This window comes from Perognathus longimembris, chromosome 27 (assembly GCF_023159225.1).
Source record: "Perognathus longimembris pacificus isolate PPM17 chromosome 27, ASM2315922v1, whole genome shotgun sequence".
Lineage (NCBI taxonomy): Eukaryota > Metazoa > Chordata > Mammalia > Rodentia > Heteromyidae > Perognathus > Perognathus longimembris.
This window is the reverse complement of record NC_063187.1, coordinates 2,937,878-2,965,673: the sequence shown is the minus strand read 5'-3', so window position 1 is coordinate 2,965,673 and position 27,796 is coordinate 2,937,878. Positions and strand designations below refer to the sequence as shown.

The following is a 27,796-nucleotide window of genomic DNA, read 5'->3' as shown; positions in this document are numbered from 1 at the left end:
AATGCACATTCCGATACTTCGAAAATATCCTCCGAAGAAAACAATTTTTCTTTTTACCATGAGTACAACTGCTCCAGCTGTTGTTTGCGGTGCCCCTAATGATTTGTGTTTCTGTGAAATCACATTATATTGTGTATTTTCCAGCCCTGGGTAGGTAGAGAAACCAGACATCTTAGAGTTTCGTTTTCAGTTCTCCATCATTCAAAACCTTAGCATTTGGGTGCAAATCTTTGCCCTCGTTTTCCTTCTCGACAGCCTTCAGGTCTGCAAGCTCAGCTATTGGGGAGTCAGTTTCTCCAGGAAGCTTGCGATTCCTCAAAAGAATTAAGATCACAAAGGCCGGAAGGAAGCTGAGGCCTCTGATAGCGGCAGGCATCCCAAGGTAGATATGCCTATGAAGAAAAATAAAATTTAATTTAAATATACACATGCACACATTGCAACCGATTAAACTTTATACAGACAATCTGATTCACACAAATGAGTTTTTTTCCCCATCTCTCTGAAGACATTCATACCAGGGAAGACAAAAGCAGCTAATCATTTCCCTTATTGATTGATTGATTGATTGATTGTGGGTCCTAAGGCTAGGACTCAGGGCTTGAACTAGTTTCTTTTGCTCAAGGCTAGCACTCTACCTCTTGAACCACAGCTTCACTTCTGGGTTTGGGGTGGTTCAAAGACTTTCTTGCCCTGGGGGAGGTTGGATTCAAAACACTGTGATCCTCAGATCTCAGCTTCCCGAGGAGCTGGGATTACAGGCGTGAGCCACTGTGCCCGGCTCATCGCTACTTATTTACTCTCCCTCCCTGAACATCATGAGGTTTAAGTCACACTGCTCTTTACTGTACCCTTAAAAATGATGTGCCAGACACAGAAAACGGGGCCTGAGGTTCTGAGTTCTTGCAAATTGTAACTCAAAAAGCCATTTTTTGGGGGGGGGGGGTGGATTGGTTGATGGAAGGATTTTGAAAAGGATTGGAGAAGCAGGCAAGAATGAAGGCTTAGAATGCATGAAGTCCAGCTCCATAGAAAATTGCAGGGGGAGCTCAGAGGAGCAAAATGGCGGGGGGAGGGTCAGGGAATATAAATCTTTAAACGCCATGCTCTCAAGGGTTACAGGATGATGGACACGAGCTATGGAGGTCTTTCTCATTCTGGCAAAGGACTTGCTTCTGTTTTGTCCGTGGCCTGAGACATGGTGTGATTTCAAGGTTAAAAGGTCGATGGGCTGATTCCTCTAGTGTAGCAAATTGCCAGTGAGCCCTCTACATGGGTTGGTGTGTGTGTGTGTGTGTATGTGTGTGTGTGTGTGTGTTACTTTCAGTCATCTGTACAAGGAGAATTGAGGAGAATTGAGGACAGAAACAAAGCAGAGGGAAAAGATTCAGAAAATAATCAGTTTGACCAGGAAAGAACATAGGAAAACTCACAACGAAGAGAGGGTGGCTTGCTAAAGAAACGACCTTGCTAGTTAGTAGTGGCTAGTAGCACCAATGGTTCACGCCTGTCATCCCAGTGACTCAGGAGGCTGAGATCTGAGGATCATGGTTCAAAGCCAACCTGAGCAGCAAAGTCCATGAGACTCTTCTCTCTAATGAACCAGCAAAAACCAGAAGTGGAGCCGTGGTTCAAGTGGTAGAGCACCAGCCTTGGGTACAAAGAGCTCAGAGACAGCACCCAGGCCTGGAGTTCAAATTTTCACAACTGACAAGCAACAACAACCTATGTTTACCTGAACTTGTTGGAATCGTACATTCTGCACGCGCCTGGCTTAGCACACTTCCCAGATCCCCAGCGTAAACAGGTAGAATCAATCAGAGCTCCAAAGTAGATAGGGGCTGGAATGCCGGCTGTCATGAAGAAAGCAAAAGAAAGTTCCCTTAGGGGTTGGAAGCTGGATTTAGCGTGTAAACTCATCAGTAAACACATGGGATGGTGTGCAAGGGTGTGCAAATGTATGCAGTGGAATGTGGTAGGCTCAAGGGTGAAATTCAAACAGTGTCATCCCTTAGAAAGGCAAATTTCACTGACTCAACCAGGAAGAGGGGATTGGAAAGGGGACGGGGAGGGGTCCAGGGGAGGAAGGGGTGGGGGGATGGAGAGGGGGAGGATCCAGCCAAGAATCCAATGTGGATCCCACACAATGAAGAAAAGCGAGGGCAGGGGTGGGGAGAGGAGGTTGGGGAAGACTGTGGAAAGGGGGGGACACTGCTCAAGACACACTGTGTCCATCCACTTTGTTCAGTGGTAGCTCCTTGGGACAACTACTTAAAGATACTAAAAAGACAAAAAAAAAGGAAGGGGGAAGATTAGAATTGAAAAATGTTCCTCTGTTTATATTCCACTTTCCGATATACTGAAAGATAAATAATACTGGCTAGCAAAATATAAATTGGATGTTCTTGATTTTCTTTTTAGAAACGATGAAGTTCTGACCAAGTTTCCGGAGGAGAAAGGGGAAAGACTATGGTATAAAACAAAAATAATGCAACAAAATTATTTCTGGAGTCAAACGTCAAATGAACAATTGTGCACTTTATCTATTTCCTGAGATGTTTGTGGTCAGTTTTAGGTGCTTTTTATTTTAGTTCATTTTATTGTGCTGGTCCTGGGGCTTCAACTGCCCCTGAGCTGTTTTTTCAAGGCTGGCGCTCTACCACTTTGAGCCACAGCTCTACTTCAGGCTTTTTGCTGGTTCATGAGAGGGAAGAGTCTCATGCACTTTCCTGCCCAGGCTGGCTTTGAACCATGATCCTCAGATCTCAGCCTCCTGAGTAGCTGGGATGACAGGCGGGAGCCACCAGCACCCGGCTTTGTGCATTTTATTTTAAAAAGCGTTGCTTGTTTATTTCCCTTTGAGATCATCTCACCCATCTCCTGTTATTCTGCATGAATTATTCTTTGATTTCCTAAGTAATTTAACATGGCTCGTTCTGACGGGCTGTTGGGGGGGGGGACGGTATTCCTACCGAATACTCGCATGGAAAATGTATGCCATCCCACGCCCAGTGACTTCTCTTCAGACTTGATACACCTAAAAGTAATCAATCAACACATAGCAAGGACATAAATAAAATGACACAGAAATAATAAAAAAAAGATCTTAGCTCTATCCATACATAACATGGTTTCAAGCTGTTCACACACTAACCATCACCAAGGAATATTAGAAAAGAATCTTGGCTCTATTTTTCTTCCACAACTTTGCATGGATTTCATTGTGCTATTTTCAGACATAAATATATTGTATTTCAGTCATTCATATGCCAGCCTTCTCTCCCTTTCCCTCCTCCTCTCCCTTCCTCTCCCTCCCTCCCTCCCTCTCTCTCCCTCTCCCTCCCTCCCTCTCTTTCTCTCTCCCTTTCCCTTCTTCCTTCTCCCATTATTTCCCCTTCAAGTCTCTTTTTACATTAATTTATTCTCATCATCACTCCATCAGCACCACGGATTTCACATAGGAGCGAGAACACGTGACATTCATCTCAGTTTTGGGGGTGAGGGAGAGCTGGTCACCCTGCGTGGGGCGGACACAGAATCCTCATTTCTAGTCACTGGTATTTGTAGGACTTGAACTCATGGCCTGGGCATTGTCCTGAGCTTCTTTGTGCTCAAGGCTGGTGCTCTATCCCTTGAGCCACAACTCCACTCCTGGTTTTCTGGTGGTTCATTGGGGAGAAGAGTCTCAGGGACTTCCCTGCCTGGGGCTGGCTTTGAACCCTGATCCTCAGACCTCAGCCTCCTGAATCGTTGAGATTACAGGCATGACTGACAAGGCTCGGTGAATCACTGGTATTTTATCCATTGCCTTTAAGCTCCTCCATTTTCTCCCTGTCCTTTCTTTCCTTTTTTTTTTTTTTTAAGCCGGGTGTTATGCCAAGTTGCGAAACGACCACCAAGAAGACCACCGAGAGCCAGACGTTCCGAAATGCAAAAGCAAGGCAAGGCTTTATTCAAGCGAGCCATAGCCCAGGCCTCGTCCTACCCACCGACACAGCGGAGGCTAGGCGGAAGCCCCGAGCTGCGATTCCACAGAGCTTATAAAGGCAAAAAACAAGGTTACAGTAATCAGGTGTTCAAGCAAGACAAAAAACAAAGTTACAGCAATCAGGTGTTCAAGCAAGACAAAAAACAAAGTTACAGCAATCAGGTGTTCAAGCAAGCAAGATTAGGGATGTGGGTACAAATCTGATTGGCTCAGGGCTGGAGGCATTCTGGGGGTGGTTAGAGTTAAGCATTCCCAGGCAGTTAGAGTTCTTGACCAGCTGGGCCCTAATAAGCTTGCTCTGGGTTTGCTCATAGTTTAAACAGACAACAAAATGGAGGCTGCCTGAAAATGGGGTTTACTTTAACTCTTCATTCCCCCCTTCACCAGGAAGTTTGTAAAGCTGGAAATTTCCCCTTGAGACAGGACAGAAGAGGAAACACAGGAGACACAGCAGCAGGAAAACCCACAACGAGCTTCTCATATCCACAGACATAGATGCACATGAAAAAGCTGGAGAAAAATGATCCTTTCCACCCTCACCCTGACTCTGATGATGGAGCCCCATGAAGGAATCAAGCCTGAGAACCTTCCAGAAATCTGCCCTGTGTGTCTGCCTTCTTTCGATTGGGAGAAATCACAAAGAAGCCGAGGTCTACATTTCAAGGACCCAGAAATTAACTAATGTATAAGACTTGGTCTCCCCCAGTGCTGTGGCTAGGGGTGTGGACAGAATGGCAAAAATGACTGGAATGTTCCAGAAGGACAATGGGGAATCCCTCATCCAAAACAATTTTCAGCCAGGCCTCCTCTTCTCCTCTTCCCATGAGCCCAAGTGGCTTTTTTAGAAAAAATGTATATGCAGGGGAGGATTCTAAGGGTGGAAGTCCTTCTGACAACTAACTCACAGTCGTGCCAAATGAATACTAGGAAGGGGGGACTTGGGGTGCGGGTGGGGAATGAGGCCAAGGAGGAGAGGGGCAACCAAAAGAGAGAGGAAGGGTGGGAGAGTACAGGCCAGATCAGTTAAAAATAATAAATAAAAATAAATAAGCATGATAAAATAAAGGCCATCAATTAGTGGTCACTAAAAGATCGAGTTACTTCAACCAAGGACTAGAAAGAAATGGTGATAAGAAAGATGATTCTGAAGCTGAGATCTGAGGATCACAGTTCAAAGTCAGCCTGGGCAGGAAAGTCCCTGAGACTCTTATCTCCACTGAACCACCCAAAAAGCCAGAAATGGAGCTGTGGTTCAAGTGATAGAGCACCAGCCTCGAGCAACAGACATATTGCATTCATCAACTGCCTTGTCCCACGGTAGTTCCTCTGTACAACTACTTAAAGGCAATATGATATTTTTAATGAAAAGAAAGGAATTCTGGTACCTGAGGAGGACCATGTAGCCTGGTATGGCAGCCAGGGAATAGATGAAGCTGCTCAGTGTGGACTGGATTAGAAAGTACTGGAGCATTCTGGAACATTCTGGGCCCTTGTCGCACAGGCCCAGCATGGCAGATGCATTTCCCGAGGGCTGAATACAGGTGCAGTTGTGGAAAATCTGTCAGAAAAGTGAGATGGGGGAGGAATATTCACCACAGATCTCCAGTCTGGCAATTTCCTGATGAATGTAATGTTCCAGAAAAATAGTAACAGTAAGAATAACAGAAAACAATAATCATAATCATAAAGACTCCCTAATCCCTTTAATTGCAACCCCCTTTTATGGAGTTTCTTGGGATTGAAGGATGAAATACACAAAAGTAGTCTCAAAAGCCTAAATATTGCCAGGTGCTGGTGGCTCATGCCTGTCATCCCAGCTACTCAGGAGGCTGAGATCTGAGGATCATGGTTCAAAGCCAGCCTGGGAAGTAAAGTCCACGAGACTCTTATCACCAGTGAACCACCAGGACACCGGAAGTGGAGCTGTGGCTCAAGTGGTAGAATACCAGCCTTGAGTGAAAGAAGCTCAGGGACAGTGCCCGGCCCTGAGTTCAAGTCCCAGCACTGGCAAATAAAAAAAAAAAAAAACAAATAGATAAGTCCACAAGGCCAGCAGGATGCATTACCATGTTGACACCGGTCCCCACAGAAGTCTCGCACCCAGCTAGACAAGCTGACATGTAGGACCGACTGTTGTCCCCACACACGGGATCCCAGATCTTCGTTGGACAACTACACTGTGCATTGCACGTGGCCAGGACTTCATTGCCCATGTCTAAGTCTTGTGGATTTCTGAAACGAGTGAACACAGAGCCATGTTAACACAAAATCAGAAAGCAGACCTCCTCCTCCTCCATTTGGTCTTTTCCTCTTCTTCTTCTCCTCCCTCAATCCCCAATATTTCCTCTCCCCTTCATTAATAGAAACAAATCACCCCCCTCCCAGCCATCAATACCCAGGCCCCAGCCTGTTACGTATTTCTGTCGTGCAGGATCCTAGCTTTTGCGATGGCCTAATGACTCCTTCAACGCATGACTTCTGGGAAATCAATAGTCAAATGAATATGCATGAATTCGATGCGTCACCTTACGGAAAGTGGCTTGTTTTGTGGGTTGGTTTGTTTCCCACCGACAATGAGAACTTAAAATGAAAGTTCTAACAGATCAGTCTCTGCGGATAGCTCGCCTAGTAGCAAGTAATAAAACACATCTGGCTGGGCATGGTAAGGTACGCCTGTAATTCCGGCTGGGAGGCAGAAATGAGGCGGACCACAGTTCCGAAGCCAGCCTAGGCAAGCAGACACTCATCTCAACCAAGCAAAAGCTGAGCATGGTGGTCTATGTCTGACATCCCAGCCCCGTGATAGGTACAGATGGGAGGATTGTAGAAAATGCCAGACCTTTACTGTGGCTCAAGTGGTAGAGCGCCAGCCTTGAGTACAGGAACAGTGCTCAGGCCCTGAGTTCAAGACCCAGGACTGGCATAAAAACAAAAGCAATCAACCGACAAAATCCACATACCCTTCATAAGAGGTGGTGATGCCCGCTACCGAAGAGTTGTCACAAGTCATCAGGAAAGTGAAGAAATAGAGAAGGTACTCGAGGATGGAAAGCCAGCACGCGATGTGGGCCGCTTGCTTAACCGTAATCTTGAATTTCTTCATAATAAAACCGCCCACCACGTAGCCAACGCAGATGGGAGGCAAGTTATAGATACCTACACATACAGGGAGCCATTACACACTCGGCAACAGCAAAGGAAAACCAGATGCTATCACTGTGTGTGTGTGTGCGTGTGTGTGTGCGTGTGTGTGTGTGTGTGTGTAACCTGTCTTTCATATGACAATATTTTGGTCTAATTTGGAGTAATTTTTCTTAATGCCCACTGAGTGACACACGACATACAAGGCAACTTGAAATGCCCAGAAGATGGAAGCACTACTTCAAAGACTGTTATTTTCATATCTGAAAAGATTGATCATTGTCCTGTATTCCTTTCTTGTAGGCAGAGGTCACAACCAACATCCCATCTCTTATGATACACATAGAAATAACCAATCAAAGTTGGCCCCTAGGGGCTGGGAATATGGCCTAGTGGCAAGAGTGCTTGCCTCGTATACATGAAGCCCTGGGTTCGATTCCTCAGCACCACATATATGGAAAGAGCCAGAATTGGCCCTGTGGCTCAAGTGGTAGAGTTCTAGCCCTGAGCAAAAAGAAGCCAGGGACAGTGTTCAGGCCCTGAGTTCAAGGTCCAGGACTGGCAAAAAAAAAAGTTGGCCCTTATTTATATATGCTATATATACTACTTATAGTATACAGAGAGAATGTACAGAATATAGATATAGTATAGTGTGTTATGCTCTATAGTGTATATGTATAGTTAATGTGCTGTATATAGCATAGCATATATTTGCAAATATATGACGTGTGTATGTACAATTATGTGACAATTTCAGTTATTTATTCCTAGAATATATAGAGAATATAGACAGAAAGAATATAGAAAGAGAATGTATGGAGAAAATATAGTATATAGAATATATATATAAGAATGTATATATTTGTGTTCCACACAGCACATATATAAGTGTGTGTATACACACACACACACACACACACACTCAAAATTATATGCTGGATGCCAGTGGCTCAGGTCTGTCATCTCAACTACTTAGGGTGCTGAGATCTGAGGATCATGGTTCAAAGCCAGCCTGGGCAGGAAAGTCCATGAGACTCTTATCTCCAATGAACCACCAGAAAACCGGAAGTGGTGCTGTGGCTCAAAAGGTAGAGCTCTAGCCTGGAGTTGGAGAGTTCAGGAACAGTGCCCAGGCCCTGAGTCCAAGTCCCACAATTGAGGGGGGAAAAAAGAAGAAGAAGAAGAAGAAGAAAGGGAGAAAAAGGAAAAAGAAAGGATATTTCTAGCCACTTCCTTTCCATACACTTTCTTGATTTTTCTGGAGGATGGAAAAAGGATATTTAGATGCAGAAAAATATTTCTGCATCAATCTATCCTAGAAGACTTCTGGGGTGAGTGTATTACACTGCTGGCCATTTAGAGGGGAGTGTGGGGCTGGAGGGCAAATCAGAGCGAGAAACCAGCTTACCAATGAGAAAGATGGCATCCGAAGTCGACTTCCCATAATGCTGCTCCAGATATTTGGGCATGAAGGAAAACATATTCACAAACGCATTGAACTGCAGCACACTGATGAGGATGAAAAGCATGTAAATTGGATTACATGCCAGACTCTTCATGAATGGCAGGAAATCTGAAATGAAGGAAAGTAGGAGCAATGAGAGAAAAACCAATCATGTCCCACCTAGAAGGTTAAAAACCATAATGGTCAATTAACTTGGTTGAAAACAATAGTGTCAGCCAGGGCAGGAAAGTCCGTGAGACTCTTATCTCCAATGAACCACCCCAAAGCCACAAATGGTGCTGTGGTTCAAGTGGTAGAGCACCAGCCTTGAGCAAAAGAGGCTCAGGGACAGCACCCAGGCCCTGAGTTCAAACCCCAGGACTGACAAAAAGAAAAAAAATGCAAATGATAGTTTTGGCAAAACAGGTGCTTTGGAAGGCACGTAGGACAAATGCATGTTGATTATTGAGTGTCGTGACGGATGTAGCATTACGTACAAAAGTGATCTACGATACAGTTCAGCTTCTAGACTACATCATGTGTGTAAAAGAGGGAGGGACACAGCAGACATGATTGACAGGAAGTTTGGGGACAAACAGTCTTCACCCAGCCCGGCCAATGGCATGAGACTAAATCCCAGCTCTATCTGCCTAAAATAGAGTATTGAGATGGATGGTATTTGCCTTTCGTGATGCCCTGATTGTCCTTGGTCACCACTTCGCTCTGCTTCTCTTTGTCATTCTTCACGGCTTCAGTATTCTCCTCCAGGCCTTCCTTTGGGAGACTTTTGGGCAGGAAGAAGAAGGGGATGGCGGTACAGATGTTGACCACTGCGCAGATCAGAAAGCCCAGCCACCACGCGCCAACCCAGCGAGTATCTGTGGGACTGATGGTCAGATCAGCTGCAAAGAAACACACACGCTCTTACACACTTCTGCCAGGGCGTTGTGGAGTCACAGAGAAAACATGGCGGACACCATCACGGTTAGGGTTTTCTTTCTTTTAATTACAGATTTCCAAAAAGCATTGATTTTTTTTATCAATTTATTTATTGTCCAAGTGTTAGGTTTTACCAACGACTTAAAAAACCTATCTGAGGTCTGCCACTAGTAGCACACGCCTGTCATCCCAGTTACTCAGGAGGCTGAGATCTGAAGATCACTGTTCGAAGCCAACCTGGGCAGGAAAGTCTGTGAGACTCCTATCCAAGCAATCACACACAAAGAAAGCAGAAGCAGAGCTGTGGCTCAAGTGGTAGAGCCCCTAGCTTCAAGGAAAAACAAAGTAACTCAGGGACAGTGCCCAATCCCAGAGTTCAAGCCCCAGGGCTGGCATTAAAACAAAAACAGCAACCAAAAAAAAATGCATTTGAGATGGATCAATGGCTGTCAAGTTAAAGTTAGACCAGAATAAACATAATTCGTATGTCTCTGGCATAGTCGGTGGCCTATAGATGCTAACTGTATTATGCACTCTACCACTGGGGCCACAGCTCCACTTCCGGTTTTCTGGTGGTTCATTGGAGATAAGAGTCTCACGGACTTTTCTGCCCAGGCTGGCTTTGAACCACGATCCTCAGATCTCAGCCTCCTGAGTAGCTGGGATGACAGGCGTGAGCCTGGACAGGACCCTGGCAGAAGAGAACATTCGATTGTCTCCAGCTATTGCCCCACTTTGGCTTCCTCATCTGGAAAATGGAGATGGGTTGTACACCATGACCCACCCGAGATTCCGTCCCCACCCCAGGCCTCCTGTAAGGAAGGACTTTCTGTGGAACTACCTGTGTCCACAGACCCAGTGTCGACGTAAATGTTTGCACAGAAAGAGGCGAGCAGAAGGCCGATCAAAGGACCGATAATGGCTCCTGTTTCTATGAAACCTGCAAGGGAAGAACAGAAAATCATATACACACATAAAGAGGTTGGTCCATGGAATGACTTCACGCTTCAGCTATTATTATCTCAGATCTGTGTGTGTGTGTGTGTGTGTGTGTGTGTGTGTGTGTATGTGTGTCCCAGTATTGAGACTTGAACTCAGGGCCTCACATTTACAATGAGCTTTTTCTTTGTCTCCAGGTAGGTGCTCTACCACTTGAACCACAGCTCCACTTTGGGGTTTTTCTGCGGGTTCACTGGAGATAGGAGTCTCTTGGGTTTGTCTGCCCAAGCTGGCTTTGAACCATGATTCTCAGATCGCAGCCTCCGGAGTAGATCAGACAGCCCTTGACACGGCAGCTACTTAAGAAAACAACACAAACGAGGCCAAGAGAACCGGGAGAAAGAAATCTCTGGATCGGGGTGGCTGCATTGCTACTGTTTTCTTCCTACTGTACCTCACTCATTGTGAAATATTCCCTAGTGCTGTATCCTAGAATCTCTCAAGATTAGGGGGAGAGAGAGACAGAGAGAGAGAGACAGAGAGACGGAGAGAGAAAGAGACAGACAGACACAGAGAGACAGAGAGACAGTCACAGACACAGACACAGAGACGGACACAGAGAGAGAGCTGGATAGTTGATAGACAGACAGACAGATAGATTAGATAGGTAGGTAGATAGACAGATGGATAGATTAGATTAGATAGGTAGATAGATGGATAGATAGGTAGACAGATGACAGATAGGATGGACAGACAAATGACAGATTGATGGTTGATAGATACACAGATGGGTGTATGATAGCTGAGATGATAGCGGATTGATGATAATAGATGATTGGTGACAGGTGATTGACAGATGGATGGATGGTAGGCTGATGCTTGGTGATAACAGATAAGTGATTGATGGTAGACTCATGATAGATGATTGATAGAGACAGAGGTAGATAGGTAGGTAGATTGATTATAGGTATGTGTGGATAGTAGAGATAGATAGATAGACAGACAGACAGACAGACAGACAGACAGATAGATAGATAGATAGACAGATAGACAATAGATAGATAGACAGACAGACAGATAGATAGATAGATAGACAGATAGATAGATAGATAGATAGATAGATGATAGATAGATAGATAGATAGATAGATGATAGATAGGTTATACGCATGTGTGGGTAATAGGTAGATATAGATAAATAGATAGATTCTGTTTGATATCTCTGAAGGAGTAATTCTCCAACACAGAATCTAGATTTTCCTCTTCTTCTTCAATCCCAGATCCCCACCCCGCCCCCCTCACCCCGCCCCCCCCACCCCATGGGGTCCTTGGAGCCTGAGAAGCAGCCGGCTGGGCCCCCGGGAAAGGCACAGCGTGGCGTGGTGCAGGCCACTTACCGATGTACAGGGGCGAGTCCTCGGGCCGCGCGTGGTCCTCCACGTAGGAGATGCCCAGTGGCATGATGGGAGTCTCCCCCATCCCACGCACGATGTTGCCCGCCAGCACCAGCACCCACTGCAGCGACCTCGCTTCGTCCTGGCACTCTGCGTGGGGAGGAAGGCGGGAGGAGGGGGGGTGCTGCGTGGACACCCTATGAGCTCGGGGCCCCCCACACCGCCCCACGCGTGCCCTGCCACCCGCCACCAATAACCGATTGCTAATCAATGAGCCAATCAATGATCGCCCGGGGAGGACAGCCTACGTGCATGCCACACCAGGGGGGAAAAACACTACACGCACGTGCACACACACACGCACACATCCCACGCACACCCCATACACGCATAACACACATACACACGCATTACACACACCACATACACGCATAACACACATACACACACATTACACACACCCCATACACGCATAACACACATACACACGCATTACACACACCACATACACGCATAACACACATACACACACATTACACACATCCCATACATGCATAACACACATACACACGCACACATTACACACACCACATACACGCATAACACACTTACACACACATTACACACACACCCCATATATGCATTACACACATACACACGCACACATTACACACACCACATACACGCATAACACACATACACACACATTACACACACTATATACACGCATAACACACATACACATGCACACATTACACACACCACATACATGCATAACACATTTACACACGCACACATTACACACACTATATACATGCATAACACACATACACACGCACACATTACACACACCACATACACACATAACACACATACACACATTACACACACTTCACACCACACAACGCACACACATCTCACACACACCCCATACACGCATAACACACTTACACATGCACACATTACACACACTTCACACCACACACAAGGCACACACAGGACACACAATGCACACACACAGCTCTCTGTGTGCATGATTCAGACTCTCTGTGAACGCAAACCTGAGTTTGAAATTTGACTGTTGGGCCACTCTGATGATTTTATAGGAATGGAAACTCTTTAACGGTAGCAATCGTATGTTTTTGTTCACAGAGATAGATGAAATTAAGTGTAACTGAAGTATACACTATATAAAGTAGGTAGATAGAAAGTATACATCTAGCTACATGTAAATGTATATATGTATATATATACCTAGATTGACTAGATAGATATAACGTATATATTAATGTATATAGATACACAGATAAACTATATAGATGAGTTTATATGCATATGTAATGTGGATAAGCATATAGATTGATATAAAACCATATAAATATATGTATATATAAAGTATACAGAGATAAAGTCTATAGATAGAAATAAAGTGTATATATAAATGTACATATGTAAAGTAGATAGGGCTGGGAGTGTGGCTTAGTGGTAACAGTGCTTGCCTAGCATGCACAAAGCCCTGGGTTCGATTCCTCAGCACCCTATATATAGAAAGAGCCAGAAGGGGCGCTGTGGCTCAAGTGCTAGCCTTGAGCAAAAGAAGTCAGGGACAGTGCTCAGGCTCTGAGTTCAAGCCCCAGGACTGGCAAAGAGATAGAGAGAGGAGACAGAGACAGAGACACAGGTAGATACTCTCAGATGTATCTGCCCAGGCTGGCTTTGAACCTGGATCTTCAGCTCTCAGCCTCCTGACTAGTTATGCCCACAGGCGGGAGCCACAAATGATTGAGGCCAGTTAACTTTTAATAATGGAATCCAATCCTTGCAACAATCGCTGTTTAATACCACAGCCAAGAGCAGGACCAAGAAAATGGAAAGCAACAAGCAAGCCATGGCTCTTGCCTTGCTTGTTCGAAGCTATCATGGCTGTCTTCTACAAAATGACCACACGGGGGCCTCAGTCACCAGAGCTCTGAGCACAGCAGGGTTGGGAGATTACTTGGCCTGCAGTCTCTCAGTCATTCAGAAAAAATAAAAAAAATAATAATAATCCATGTCCTGGTATTACACTTATTTTTTTCTAGAAGGAGCAGGATGCTTTGTATCCAGAAATCAGTAAATTCTAGACACGCTTTCATCTATAAATAAAAATATCAGGTGATAGCTGGTCATAGTTGCCTACACCTGGAACCCCAGCTAGCCAGGAGAGGGAGATAGTGTTAATTGGCTAAAACTGGTCCGGTCGGAACCATGAGGCCCTATCTGATAAATAATTAAAGCAATAATAATAATAATAACCCCGGATTCAAATCTCAGCACCACTACAAAGAGGAAGGAAGGAAGGAAGGAAAGGAAGGGAGGGAGGGAGGAAGAAAAAGAAGCAAGAAGAAAAGATCAAATAATGATTTGGGCACTGGTGTTCATGCCTGCAATCCCAGCTACTCAGGAGACTGAGATCTGAGGATCACAGTTCAAAGCCAGCCTGGGCAGGAAAGTCTTTGCGACTTTTCTCTCCAATGAACCACCAGAAAACCCAGAAGTGGCGATGGGGCTCAAAGCGTTATCAATCAATCAATATCAATGAATCGGTCAGTCAATCGATGATGATCTGTATTCCAGGACCACTGTAGAATTAATCCCACCACGAGACATCCGAGAAGGAAGGGTTTGTGCTCATGATTTGGACCATTGGTGACGCAAATAAGAAGGAGAAATGTTCGCGTGGGGTCCCTAGAGCTCAGCTCTTTTGAGTCATTTTTAATTTGCTCTTCTAAGAAATAGACAAGGAAAGCTCAACAGACACATTCAACATGAGAAGAATGACAGTCTGTATTTTTAGATTCCTTCTGTTTTTCCCAGGGCTCCCCTCTGAAGTCCTTGAAGGCCGGAGGGGGAGGCGGGGAATATGATTTCTTTCTTTATCTTGTGCACTTTACGAAACCTAGTATCTCATTAAAGCCATGAGCAGAAAGAAGTTCAGGGGACAGAAAGCCAGCAAAGGAAACGGGCTACCTGTGGGGTCGTGCGTGGGTTTCAAAGGCTGGGTTCTGTTTTCTGTACACAGGAAACTGTCTGAGGACAAGTTGCTCGAGGTGGAAACAGTAGATTCATATTCATACCTGCCAGGGTGCGTTGGGGAGAGACACAGGGAAAATGCTTATTTAAGAAACCCTGGGGGCCACGCAAGCATTTTGCAGATTATCAGCTCTTGCTTTTCTTAAGCGACAGCATTGAAATCCTGCAAGCACGTCTCGTCTGACCAGGCCCTGTAGCTCACGCCTGTAATTCCAGCCACCCAGGAGGCTGAAGTCGGAGGATGGAGATTCAGCGTTATCCCAGACAGACAAATCGGAGAGACTTTTATTCCTAATTAACCAGCAAAGAAACCAGAATAGACTGTGGCTCAAGCAGTAAAGCAAGCTAAACTGGAGAGAAGGACTTGAGCAAAAGCTCAAGCCCCTGGTTCAAACCTCATTACTGGAGTATATAGACTATCTATCTATCTATCATCTATCATCTAGCTAGCTAGCTAGCTGTCTGTCCATCTGTCTATGTATATATATATATACACATACATACACACATATTAATATGCATGTATTTTATGTATATATATGTTTTCTATTAGACATATATTTTATAAAATACACTTATATTTAATATATAGTACCTATTATAAAATACATGTTTTGTAAACATATGTGTCAGTATGTATTTAATAATATATTTGTCACATTTAATAATATAGAATACATTGACTCTATATTATATAACACATAAATATATGTGTAAACATAGGTAAATATATCTGTATATAAATATATGACATAATGTGTGCACATCTATATATACATTTATATAGAGATATATGTAAAATATATATTAAATATAAAAATATGTATTAAATACATATCCAGATATATTTAAATATGTATACATAGTCATACATATATGCATACATATATGTATATATACATATAAATGTCTATGTATACATATAAAATATATGTATACGTGTTTATATGTAAATATATTTGCATATCTTCATATATAAGATATATGTTTACATATATACAGATATATAGATATATAAATATATACATGTGTTACTATAATTAACATGAATTAATGTACTAGGTAATATACTTAATGTGTGTAAATATACCTGTTAGTGCAATTAATATAGATTAATGTAATGCATAGTTCATATATTAAATAACGTATCTGTTAGTGTAATTAGCGTGAACTGAGATCATCACGAGATCTTGCTGCTTACTAGAAACAAGCAACCACTTTACCCTGCTTGTCTTCCAATTCTCTACTTGCAGATGACATTTTAACATGACCACTTTCCTAGAACCGATGACTGTGGGTTAAGCAAAACTAAGAAAAGTGTGAGCGTCATTAACGTATAATTAAGAAGATAAAAGACTGGGGGGGGGACAGGAAGAACAAAGAAAACCAACATGGCAGAGCTAGGTTTCTTCATGGGCCATTCTCCCTTTCTGAGAACACAAATAATAATCCCTCCATGCCTCTGTGAACTCCTAGAGAAGGGGAAAATGACCCCCAGAAAGATGCAACCACCAGCCAGCAGATGGATGAACTTTTCTGCTTCTATTCTCCCAAGAACAAAAGGACCACACAAAAGCCATGTTGCAGCTCTTTCTCTGAAAATCAATTACAAGCTGGCACAATAGAGGCAAATAGGCTAAAAGAAAGCTGAATTGATTCTCCTGTAGTTGTGAGAGGAAACTTTATCCTGCTAGGCCCTAGCCTGAGCTCCCTAAAGATGGTTACACATAGATGCTTCCAGAACTGCTCATTTCTTTTCTTTTTTTTGGGTCAGTCCTGGGCTTGAACTCAGGGCCTGAGCACTGTCCCTGGCTTCTTTTTGCTCAAGGCTAGCACTCTGCCACTTGAGCCACAGCGCCACCTCTGGCCATTTTCTGTATATGTGGTGCTGGGGAATCAAACCCAGGGCTTCAAGTATACGAGGCAAGCGCTCTTGCCACTAGGCCATATCCCCAGCCCCAGAACTGCTCATTTCTATGTCATAAAATGTGAGTAAAGGTGGGAAAAACATCCCTCTCCTTCATGACCCACAGAGCTGGGCTGTGAACAACATTTTCCACGACCAGTGTCAGGAACTCATGCCTGGATTCCTAGCTACTCAGGAAGCTCAGATCCAAATCCAGTGTGTAAATCCAAGAAAATCAGCAAAGAAAAGCAGGGCGGGAGGCATGGCTCAAGTGGTAGAATGCCAGCCAGGAGCAAGGGAACCAAGCAAATAGGAGGCCCTGGGTTCAAACTCCAGTGACCTACAAATAATTAAATAAACTAATTAATTAGAAATCTTCTGTCTCTGAAAGAATGAATGTTAATAAGAGCTGAGTATTAATTCATAATTGTTTTGAAAAAATAAGAAGTACCAGTAAAAATCCTTTGGCTTAGAAACTTCCAAATCCTTCAAAACGCACCTAAGGAGATCAAAATACGGGATGGGAAGGTGGCTTAGTGGTAGAGTGCTTGCCCAGCATGCATGAAGCCCTGGGTTCGATTCCTCAGTACCACATACACAGAAAAGGCCAGAAGTGGCGCTGTGGCTCAAGTGGCAGAGTGCTAGCCTTGAGCAAAAAGAAGCCAGGGACAGCGCCCAGGCCCTGAGTTCAAGCCCCAGGACTGGCACACACACACACACACACACACACACACACACACACACACACAGAAAAATAAACTCAAACTAACCCATGTTCGTTTAACTCAGTCTCTTACATGCAGGCCAGTGACCCCACTGAAAATCCTTTTCTTTTCAAGACACCAATAAACAAAATGGTAGCAAACCAATGGGAAAGGAAAGGAAAAGGGAACGATGAAAGTCTACAAAAAACAAGCCATTGGTAGGCCGGGTGCTAGTGGCTCACGCCTGTCATCCCAGCTTCTCAGGAGGCTGAGATCTGAGGATCATGGTTCAAAGCCAACCCCGGGCAGGAAAGCCTTTGAGACTTTTATCTCCAATGAGTCACCTGAAAACCAGAAGTGGCGCTGTGGCTCAAGTGGTAGAGCACCAGCCTTGAGCAAAAGAGCACTAGACCCTCAGGTTACGCCTCACAAACCGATTCATGTTTTCTCTCCTATGCAGAAGCTAGATCTAAAATACCCGGGGACAGGATGGACAATCGGGACACCGGGCATTCAATCACAGGGACACCCAAGGAGGACGCTCTTAGGGGAGAGACACAAGGACACAAGGCCTCTGGGCCTCTCATCAGATAAAATCCTCTTTATCCAAATGAAGTCCAGAAGAAGAAAAAAAGCAAGAGATTTTCTTCCTTGTTGTCTTTGTTTCCTTTTCTCTTTGTCTTGTGTGTTGGTTTCTCTGTCCTTGGGAGGGTAAGTGGAGGCACAGAAATGGAGAGACAGAGAGGGGAAACCAAGGCAGCCATGGTCCTCACTGGACAGGACCTGGAAAATGAACTCCACAGCTTGTTTCCTGTTTCGTGGAAAAGGGCAAGCCAACCAGGAACCGTCCCCACGTGTGACCCACTCACCGGTCCATGAGGAAATGAGGTAGCGAGATGAGGAAGCAGCCAAGGCCCATGACCACGCAGCCCACGCCGATCATCACGGGCCGGTGCAGCTTGGTGCCGAAGTAACTCACAAAGATAATCAACAGCAGGTTGCCTGCAGGGGAAAGACCAGCCATCTATCAGTCGTGTGTGTGTGTGTGTGTGTGTGTGTGTGTGTGTGTGTGTGTGTGTGTGTGTGTCTGCCAGTCCTGAACTCAGAGAACCTGAGTGCTCTTCCTGGAGCTTTTGGGTTCAAGGCTGGTGCTCTACCACTTGAGCCACAGCTCCCCTTCTGGTTTGCTGGTGGTTCATGGGAGATCAGAGGCTCACCAGACTTTCCTGCCCGGGCTGGCTTTGAACTGGGATCCTCAGATCTCAGCCCCTTGAGGAGCTGGGATGACAGGCGGGAGCCACCAGCACAGGGGGCTTCACTACCTCTTCATGGTGAGCCTCCTTGGGTCGTTCCCACGCTGTAAGTGTGGGGTTGGCTCAGAACCCTGTGAAATCCTGGGGTTGGTACGTGGACTGTTTTGTGCAAGAACAGGGCTCTATTTGCACTCTGGGAAATGCGAAGCCCTTCGTGATCATCTCAACTGGAAGAAAGGGGCAGGAAGGGCGAGCTTCATTTGCACATCATCTCTAGATCCCCCTCCCAGTCCTTCTCAGCAGAATAATAGAATGTTCCTCTATTCAAAATGAAAAGCAAAAGTTGGCTCCACAAAAGCAGTCATTCTATTCAATGGACATGATGTAAAAAAAAAACAAAAATGAACTAAATAGGGTCTGGGAAGGTGGCCTAGTGGTAGAGTGCTTGCCTAGCATGCATGAAGCCCTGGGTTCCATTCCGTAGTATGATATAAATGAAAAAAAATAAATTAAAAGAGAAAAATGAACTAAATAACTTGAGGGGAAGGATGGGAGATGGAGAAATGGAGAAGGATGGAAGGGTGACAAGGATCAAGATGAATTGTCCTCTACACCAACTTCTGGAATGAAACTGTCGTACAAACTACGTAATAATAAAATAAAATAAATAAAAATTGACACCCCCCCCCAAATGTCAGCTTACTGTTTCAAAGCAAATTTACTGCTGGGCGCTGGTGGCTCACACCTGTAATCCCAGCTACTCAGGAGGCTGAGATCTGAGGATCGTAGTTCAAAGCCAGACTGGGCAGGAAAGTCTGTGAGACTCTTATCTCCAATGAACCACCAAAAAGCCGGAAGTGGAGCTGTGGCTCAAGTGGTAGAGCTCCAGCCTTGAGCAAAAAGAACTCAGGGACAGCACCCAGGCCCTGAGTTCAAGCCCTAGGACCCCCACCAAAACCAAACAAAACAACATACAACTCAGTGAGACTTAATGACTTCACAGAATAAACATGAGGAAAAACCAGACCAGCTCCATAGATAAAGCAAAACTATAAGAAAGAAGTAAGGCAGGAACAAACTCATTACCAATCTCGAAGCTTCCATTTATGAATCCGACTAGAGATGTTGGAATGTTGAACTGTCGCTCTATCTGGGTGAGCATGGAATTCATGTAAGACCCAGACAGAGTTTTAGATACATATGCCCATGTCAACGCCAACAAAAACATCTAGAAAGAAAGAAAAAATAATAGAAGAGAACATACGAAAATGTCTCCCACCACAAGAACAAATTGACCCAACTTAGGTCATCCTTAAAATTACAATAAACTTTAAAATATTTTTCTATTTTATATCTGTTTTGTATTGCTGTTCTAAGTGCTACAGGGCCCTGTCCCTGAGCTTTTTTGATGGTTCATTAGAGATATATAAATATGCATACATTGTATATATAATATATCAATAGGTATTATAACATATATAGCAATATAATATAATGCAGTAGGTGATACATTAAATATACACTATACAATACTATCTATGTATAACATAAATTATTATTATATATTATGTATATATAATATATAATATTAATGACATATAACAATGTATATTTATATGTTTATATAATTTTATGTAATATTACATATTGCATAACAATGTATATAAATTATGCATATATTATGTAATATACTATATTATGTATATATACTATGTATAATAATATGCGTTGTATATTATACCTGATGTATGTTATACATTTTGAATAATTATATAGGTTATATGTAAATATATGCTAGATATAAGTCTATAGTAGATAAAAATATTCTTATATTTTAAAAAGTCTTACACTGCCTTCAGGGCCCTGTCCCTGAGCTTTTTTTTTTTTTTTTTTTTCTTTTTCTGCTCAAGGCTGGTGCTTTGGTGGTTCATTAAAGATCAGAGTCTCATAAAGTTCTCTTCCCAGGCTGGCTTCGAACCCCAGACCTCCCCTCTGGATTTATAAATGTGAAGCACCATGGCCCGGCACAAATTCCTATTTTTCAGATGGTCTATGCTCCAGGTTGGAAGGGAAAGGAAGTTTTTGATAGGGAGAAAAAGGGTGAAGTGTTTGTGTTTGAAAACTTGGCTTGACCGGTTAGCAGTACCATCAATCTCCATGGTCCGGTTCTTTGGGTTAAAATAAAGTCACTTTTTGTGACTACAAGATGCCATTGAAGCCACGAGAGAATTTGCTCTGAGCTCAGCGTGGCAGAGCCATTCACAAAGTGGGCATTATCTTGGAGAGAATGGCTGTTACATTGCCAAAAGTTGAAGAGAAGCTTTGGTTTCCTGGGTTCTTGTGATATCATCATGGTCTGCTAATCAACAACGCTTTCCCGTGCAGATAAATGACATGATCCCAGAAAACAAATCCTGCCAGGATATGAACACACCCCGGAAACCTCTAGAAAGAGGGTCTTCTTTTAAGGCCTTCTAAAATGCTGGCGATTCGGTTGCCTGAGACAATTTAGGTATAATCTCAGGTTTTGGTTTGGTTTGGTTTTGTCAGTAGTGGAGTTTGAACTCAGGGCCTGACCACTGTCCCTGAGCTCTTGTTCAAGGCTAGTCCTCTTGGATGGATGGATAGACAGACAGATGAATGGATAGATGGATGGATGGATGAATGAATGGATGGACAGATGGGTGGATAGATAGATAGACAGACAGACCATGGATGGATAGATGGATGGGTAGATGAATGGGATGGATAGATAGATTGATAGATGGATAGAAAGATAGAAAGATGGATGGATGGAGAAATAGACAATAGATATATGGATAGGGAGATGGATGGATGGATGGATAGATAGAAAAAGACTTCATACCTTCACCTTCGAAAAACATTTCATTCTCTGAGCTTCTCTCCTTTTCTCTGTTTCTCCCATGTTGCTCTTCTGATTATTCCGAGAGCCTTGTGTCTTAAGTCCTGCTATGTCTGAGTCTTAACCTTTAAAGAAAGCAGACATCAGTGAAATTATTGACCAAACAAACTGTAAGCCATCATTCCTCTACCACAAGTCCGGAATCTGACAATATAGTTGGAATGACTTGAGCCTTAGCACTATTTCTGGATTTTTCTGAGTAGTTTATTGGAGATAAAAAATTCACAGGCTGGCTTTGAACCGCGATCCTCAAATCTCAGCCTCGTGAGTAGCTGGGATTACAGGCATGAGCTACCAGCCCCCCAAGTTTTTTGACACTGGCTCTTGATATTTTGAAAAAGTGACTTTTCCACATGGCTATTCTTTAATGAGATTAATGACATTTGTATAGCCAGGAGTCTGCTGCTAAAATCAACACATAGGTGGCTAAAAGAAAGCTGGTTTGTGCAATTCTGTAAGCCAAAACAAACAGAAGCAAATCACTCCCTTTGGACTTACTCGAAAATTGCAACTTTTAACAACACAAAGAGTTTAGTCTGTGTTTGTGCTCCCAAATCTCTTTCAACAAATCTACAAAGGCTGTTGGGTTAGGCTTTCTCTTCCAGTTCATAGCATTCCGAGACTGGTGCCTCAAAGAAAGAAAACTGCATCTCAGAAAGCCAGAGTGATGTGGAATTTTAATCATGGAAATTAACCTAAGTCATAAATAATAAATAGTTTTATGATCTGGGAAAGAATCTCACAATCCCAAGGTAACGGACAAAGTTGGGAAGACCAACAAATAAATAATACAAATAAATAATAAATAATACAATCTATGAATAATAACATATATGTAGCTATAGCTAGAAGAGATAGATATATGATGGATGTGTTTTTCTCTGGAAATCTTAGAGAGGTACACTTTTTATATGCAATGTGGATAGATGACTTAAACTCCATTGAAACTGCACTAACCTTTGGTCAAAGGTTCTATTTTGTATTTTGAAAGTTGAATAAGATTTGTACCAAAACAAAAACTATTTCAATAACATTTAATTTTATTTTGCTTTCATGTCAAAATCCTCTTGGCTCTTGTTGTTGTTATTGTTTATTTGAGCTATCCTGGGGCTTGAACTCAAGCACTGTTCCTGAGCCTTTATTATTTATTTATTATTATTATTATTATTTTTGCTCAAGGCTGGCACTCTACCACTTGAGCCACACCTCCACTTTCAGCTGTTTTGGTAGAGTTCCCCGGACTTTCCTCCCTGGGCTGGCTTTGAACTGAGATCCTCCTATCTCAACCTCCTGAGTATCTGGGATGACAGGCGTGAGCCACTGGTGCCCTGCTAAAACCATGACTCTTTAGGGGTATATGTTTCCTATTGTGGGCAAGGAAATCTGAAATTCATCCCTAGAAAATCACCACATAGGGCATTCGGCAGTGCCTTCCACTGATTATGACTCAAAGGAACCTTCTAGAACAGGTTTTCTTATAGTATCTCCAAGATGTGCTATACTGAGAAACGTTTCATGAATGATTGTCTTGAGAATTTATTTTTCACAGCTGAGGATCAAACTTTGCCCTTACCAGGCAACTGCTCTTCCACTGAGCTAAGCCCCCAAGCCCTTGACAATAATACTTGAAGCTAAGTATTTATTTGGCTATAATCTCAGTTACTCAGGAGGCTGAGATCTGAGGACCCAGGTTCAAAGCCAGCCCAGGCAGGAAAGTCCATGAGACTCTGGTCTCCAATGAACCACCAGGAAACCGGAAGTGGAGCTGTGGCTCAAGTGGTAGAGCACCAGCCTTGTGTAAGAAACCCAACAAGCGCCAGTACAAGGCTCTGACTTCAAGTCCCAGTACAGAGAGACAGGGAGGGAGGAGGGAGGGAAGAGGGAGGTTTGGGAGAGAGGTGGGGGGGAGAGGAAGCAGAGAAGGAGGAAGAGGAGGGGGAAGGGGGATGGAGGGAAGGAGGAGAGGGAAAGGGATGAAGGGAGGGATGAAGGAAGAAAAGATGGGAAATGAAAGAAAGAAAGGAGAGAGAGAAGGAGGGAGGGAAAGAAGGAGGGAGGGAAGGAAGCAGGAAGGGAAGGAAGGAAGGGAGGGGGAGAGGGAAGGAGGAGAAGAGGGAGGGAGGGGAAGAAGGAGGGAGGGAAGGAGTGGAAAGAGAAGGGGAGGGGAGAGGAGAGGAGGAAGGGAGGAAGGAAAGGAGGGGAAAAGGAAGGGAAGAGGAGGGAAGGAAAGGGGAGACGAGAGGAGGGGAGGGGAGGCAGGAAGACAGCAAACTAAGCATGGGAAAGAACTCAACACTCATAACCCCCCCCCCCCAATCTCTGGCCTGTCCCACGACACCATCCCCTGTTTGCAGATTAGAGTCTTTAACATTTTCCTGGAGGAAAATCAAGGAATCAAATGGACTCCCCCTCTTGAACACAACATATTCATGAGCTCCAGTTCCCAAAGCCACTGAGCTGGGGGGATGGGGGGGGGGGGTGCTCTGCCCGGCAGGAGGCATGCGCAGGGCCAGGCCAGCTGGGAATAACTCCTCTTTTGTGAGTCCAGCTTTGGTCCTGGGGTGACCTCTGTCCCCCATCACACATTGTCCCCATGTCACTTCCAGAGTCACTGTCGACAGAGACCACGGGGTGAGCATAGAGGAGATGCTGGGTCCTGGGTCCTCTAAGCACACACAGACTCTTCATGCCGCCATCTTGTTTTTAATCCCCCCCCCTTTGGCAAAGATGGGTGAGTTTCTTCTTAGCTGACATGGTCACACTGTGGGTTGTTGTTGTTATTTTAATGGTGTGTTTTGGGGTGGTGGGAACACAAAGAAAACTAGCAGAAAATCTTTGGAAGGACATAGATGGGTGTCAACACATAAATTTGTGAAGAAACACACACAGGACACACTTACTGTGACACATTCTTACAAGTGTGTTTCCGACATTCGGAACCCATTATTCAGCATAGTGTGTTTTGTTCTGCTTTGCTTTTAGGCGGGTCCTGACTCTTGAACTCAGGGCCTGGGTGCTATCCCTGAGCATTTTTTAGCTCAAAGCTAGCACTCTACCACTTAAGCCACAGCTCCACTTCTGGCTTTTTGCGGGGGGGTGGGGGGTAAGGGGAGTAGTTAATTGGAGAGAAGAGTCTCACAGACTTTTCTCCCCAGGCTGGCTTTGAACCACGATCCTCAGATCTCAACCTCCCGAGTCGCTGGGATGACAGGCATGAGTCACTAGTCCCCAGTGCTCACTCTAGATTTTTTAAATATCTTTGGTTTACCATTCCTTAATAGCAACAGAATACAACTTTTTTTTTTTTACAAAATGAATATACAGTCTTAGTTACACTCTACATTGTGATTATTAGGAGCCAGCTTTTTGGGGGGAGGGGGGACAAGATGCATACATTTAATTTCACCTACACAGCACTATGGGAATAATGAAATAAAAAGGCTTGACATGATCATGTCAAAGCTAATAGTACATACATGAAGAAGACAAAGGAGATGATTGTTAAGATGACGATCGTGTCTCTGGAGGGGAAAATGAGTCACACCAGCAAAAATCTTATGAAAGTCATGTAGCTCCCCGAATCTTTAATAACCAGCTCTGGAGAAAGACAGCAGCATGGGGGTGGGGAGGGCGGGCAGAGTCCAGTTGAAACCTTTTCAACCAATGGCAAGGAAGAAGACAACTTGCCAAGGGAGTCCATGAAGAATCAACAATGGCTTTGTTTCATTTTTTATATCCTCCCCTCTTATTGGCTCATTCCTCTCCATCCGAGATCAAAGAATCAAGCCATGACCTCTGAATGCCAGAATTCAACCATGTAGGTAACATTTTCGTTTCTGTTTTCACAGCAAATTCAAGAGCACCCCTACTTCAAGGGGACTGGGAATTTCACTGGGGGTTGCAATATTACTGAAGTCTATGATTGGCACCCAAACTGGAAAAGACACAGCAATCTGTCAGTAGAAATGCCTACCATGGTATTGGGGGTGGGGAAGGGGAAGGAGGGGAGGAATATGACTTTTTAACTCTAAAACACAGACCAAGACACAGAAATAGAGGTGAACCCTGAATTCTGGCCTTAAAAGAGTAAGTTGTCAATGTTGTATGTTACCCCCAAATAACCTCTAGAGGAGAATTTAAGATTACAAGAGGAGTCATCCGAGCTACTCAGGATGCTGAGATCTGAGGATTGTGGTTCAAATCCAGCCCATGCAGGAAAATCCATGAGACTCTTATCGTTAATGAACCACCAGAAAGCTGGAAGTGGAGCTGTGGCTCAAGTGGTAGAGCACCAGCCTTGAGAACAAAGAGGCTCAGAGACAACGCCCAGGCCTTGAGTTCAAGCCCTAGGACTGTGCAAAAGGAAGAAAGATTACAAGATGTACTCTGTGGCCCAAATCCAGACAGCGTCACTTGAAACTTCTCTAAGGGCCCGACTTGTGTGTTCCATCCAGCAGTCTTGTGCCCCTTAGAGCAAGAATCTTGCTAGTCCAGTTTAGAGAGAGCACTTCCTTACACTTGATCCCTGCTGGACTCAACATTTGACCAAATCCTCCCCTCTTATTTCCTTCTTCTCTCCCACGAAGAACTGTGGGTCCTATCAAATAACCTCACTTGGCAAAGATTGAACCCCACCTTCTTCTTTTTACCCAGGTGTGTATGGGTGTGTTTGAGTCTGGCTGTAAACATTGCATGGTGTGTAAGGCTCTGAGACCAGCTGGAAAGGGTTAAAGAGGTTGGCAGTCAGAAATGGACTCTATGAAGGTCAAACCATCTAGTACAGCTGCTTACACATTAAAAATAAAAACCTGAGACTTGGATTAAAGGAATCCTTCCCCTATTGTCTGCCTCCATGTAAAGTCACTGCCCCTTAAACTCAACCCTAAACTCAACCCCTGTTTCCTTGCTCAGACTCTATTAAACCCCTGAATCAGCTGTTGTAATGCAGTTCCTGAATAAAACTTGGCTCTGTATATTTCACTACTCTCCAGCTCTGGATTTACTTTGAAAGCAACATTGTTTTTCTTCCAATGATCTCAATTACTTATCACAAATGTTTCCTTTGTCAGCACATAGTTTTAGATTTTAAAAATATGTGTCTGTATCTAACGCAAGGTGAGAAACACTTTGTTTCTGAAGCTCAGAAAAGAATTGAAAATTCAGTTATGACACCGAGTGTTCTCAATCCACTCACAGTTCTGTTATTGTTGTTTTTGTTGTTGTTTGGGTGTTTTGGTTTGTTTTTTTTGGGTGGGAGGAGGTAAGTATCAATCCTGGGGCTTGAACTCAGGGCCTGGGTGCTGTCACTGAGCTTTATCCTCAAGGCTGGTGGTGCTCTACCACTTGAGCCACAGCTCCACTTCAGGCTTTTTGCTAGCTAATTGGAAATCAGAGCCTCATGAACTCTCCTACCCAGGCTGGTTTTGAACGTCAATCCTCAGATTCCAGCCACCTGAGTAGCTTGGATAACCAGCCTGACAGTCTCTCTCTGTCTTTGTCTCTGTCTCTGTCTCTCTCATACACACACACACACACACACACACACACACACACACACACAAAAACATCCTACCTCTCCCAGCCCCTCCAGACAGTATTTGACTAAAGCCTTTCTTCTTTCCTTGCTAGTGATTATTATTCATTCATTCCACAAATATTGGTGAAGCTTCTAGAACATTCTAAGCACAGCAGTAGGTGCTGGAGACACACGGAGGAATAATATCACTATGTATTTGTATCCAGGAGGTGGAAAAAAACCTATTCAGAAAGAGAGAATTCAGCACTTGGTGTGAGCTACTTGTTCCCATAACGCAGGGTTGTTGTTGTTGTTTTCATAAATAGGAAGAGGAAGATGAGTGAAAAGTAACTTTCTGGCATGGCCATTTTTGGAGTTTTAAGTACTCAGACTTGGAAATGACACTTGGGTCCACAGGTTACATGTCTCTTTTTGTTCTGTCTGTAGGATTTGGTGCAAATTCTACCAGATCTATAAAACCCAGGCTGCATTGTAACTTCGTCACGCTGAGGTGGGAAAATAGGTTTCCAGGAAGAAGGGAGAGCTTTGACATGGAAACACAATGACAAAAGCATCCAA

The 27,796-nt window shown here is 43.9% G+C and overlaps 1 protein-coding gene across 1 annotated transcript; it reads right to left on the bottom strand.

Annotated features, from left to right (window-relative positions):
- Positions 1-143: 143 nt before the first annotated feature.
- Slco1a2 (solute carrier organic anion transporter family member 1A2) lies at positions 144-27,030 on the bottom strand. Its single transcript, XM_048335180.1, has 15 exons — positions 26,751-27,030; positions 21,646-21,767; positions 19,866-20,007; positions 18,396-18,528; positions 14,854-14,960; positions 11,848-11,994; positions 10,354-10,452; positions 9,257-9,475; positions 8,538-8,702; positions 6,949-7,144; positions 6,055-6,220; positions 5,374-5,546; positions 2,973-3,037; positions 1,736-1,853; positions 144-392 (listed from the first exon to the last, which is right to left on the bottom strand). Exons 2-15 carry the CDS (start codon positions 21,703-21,705, stop codon positions 173-175), a joined length of 2,010 nt encoding a protein of 669 aa, XP_048191137.1. The 5' UTR covers positions 21,706-21,767; positions 26,751-27,030; the 3' UTR covers positions 144-172.
- Positions 27,031-27,796: the final 766 nt, after the last annotated feature.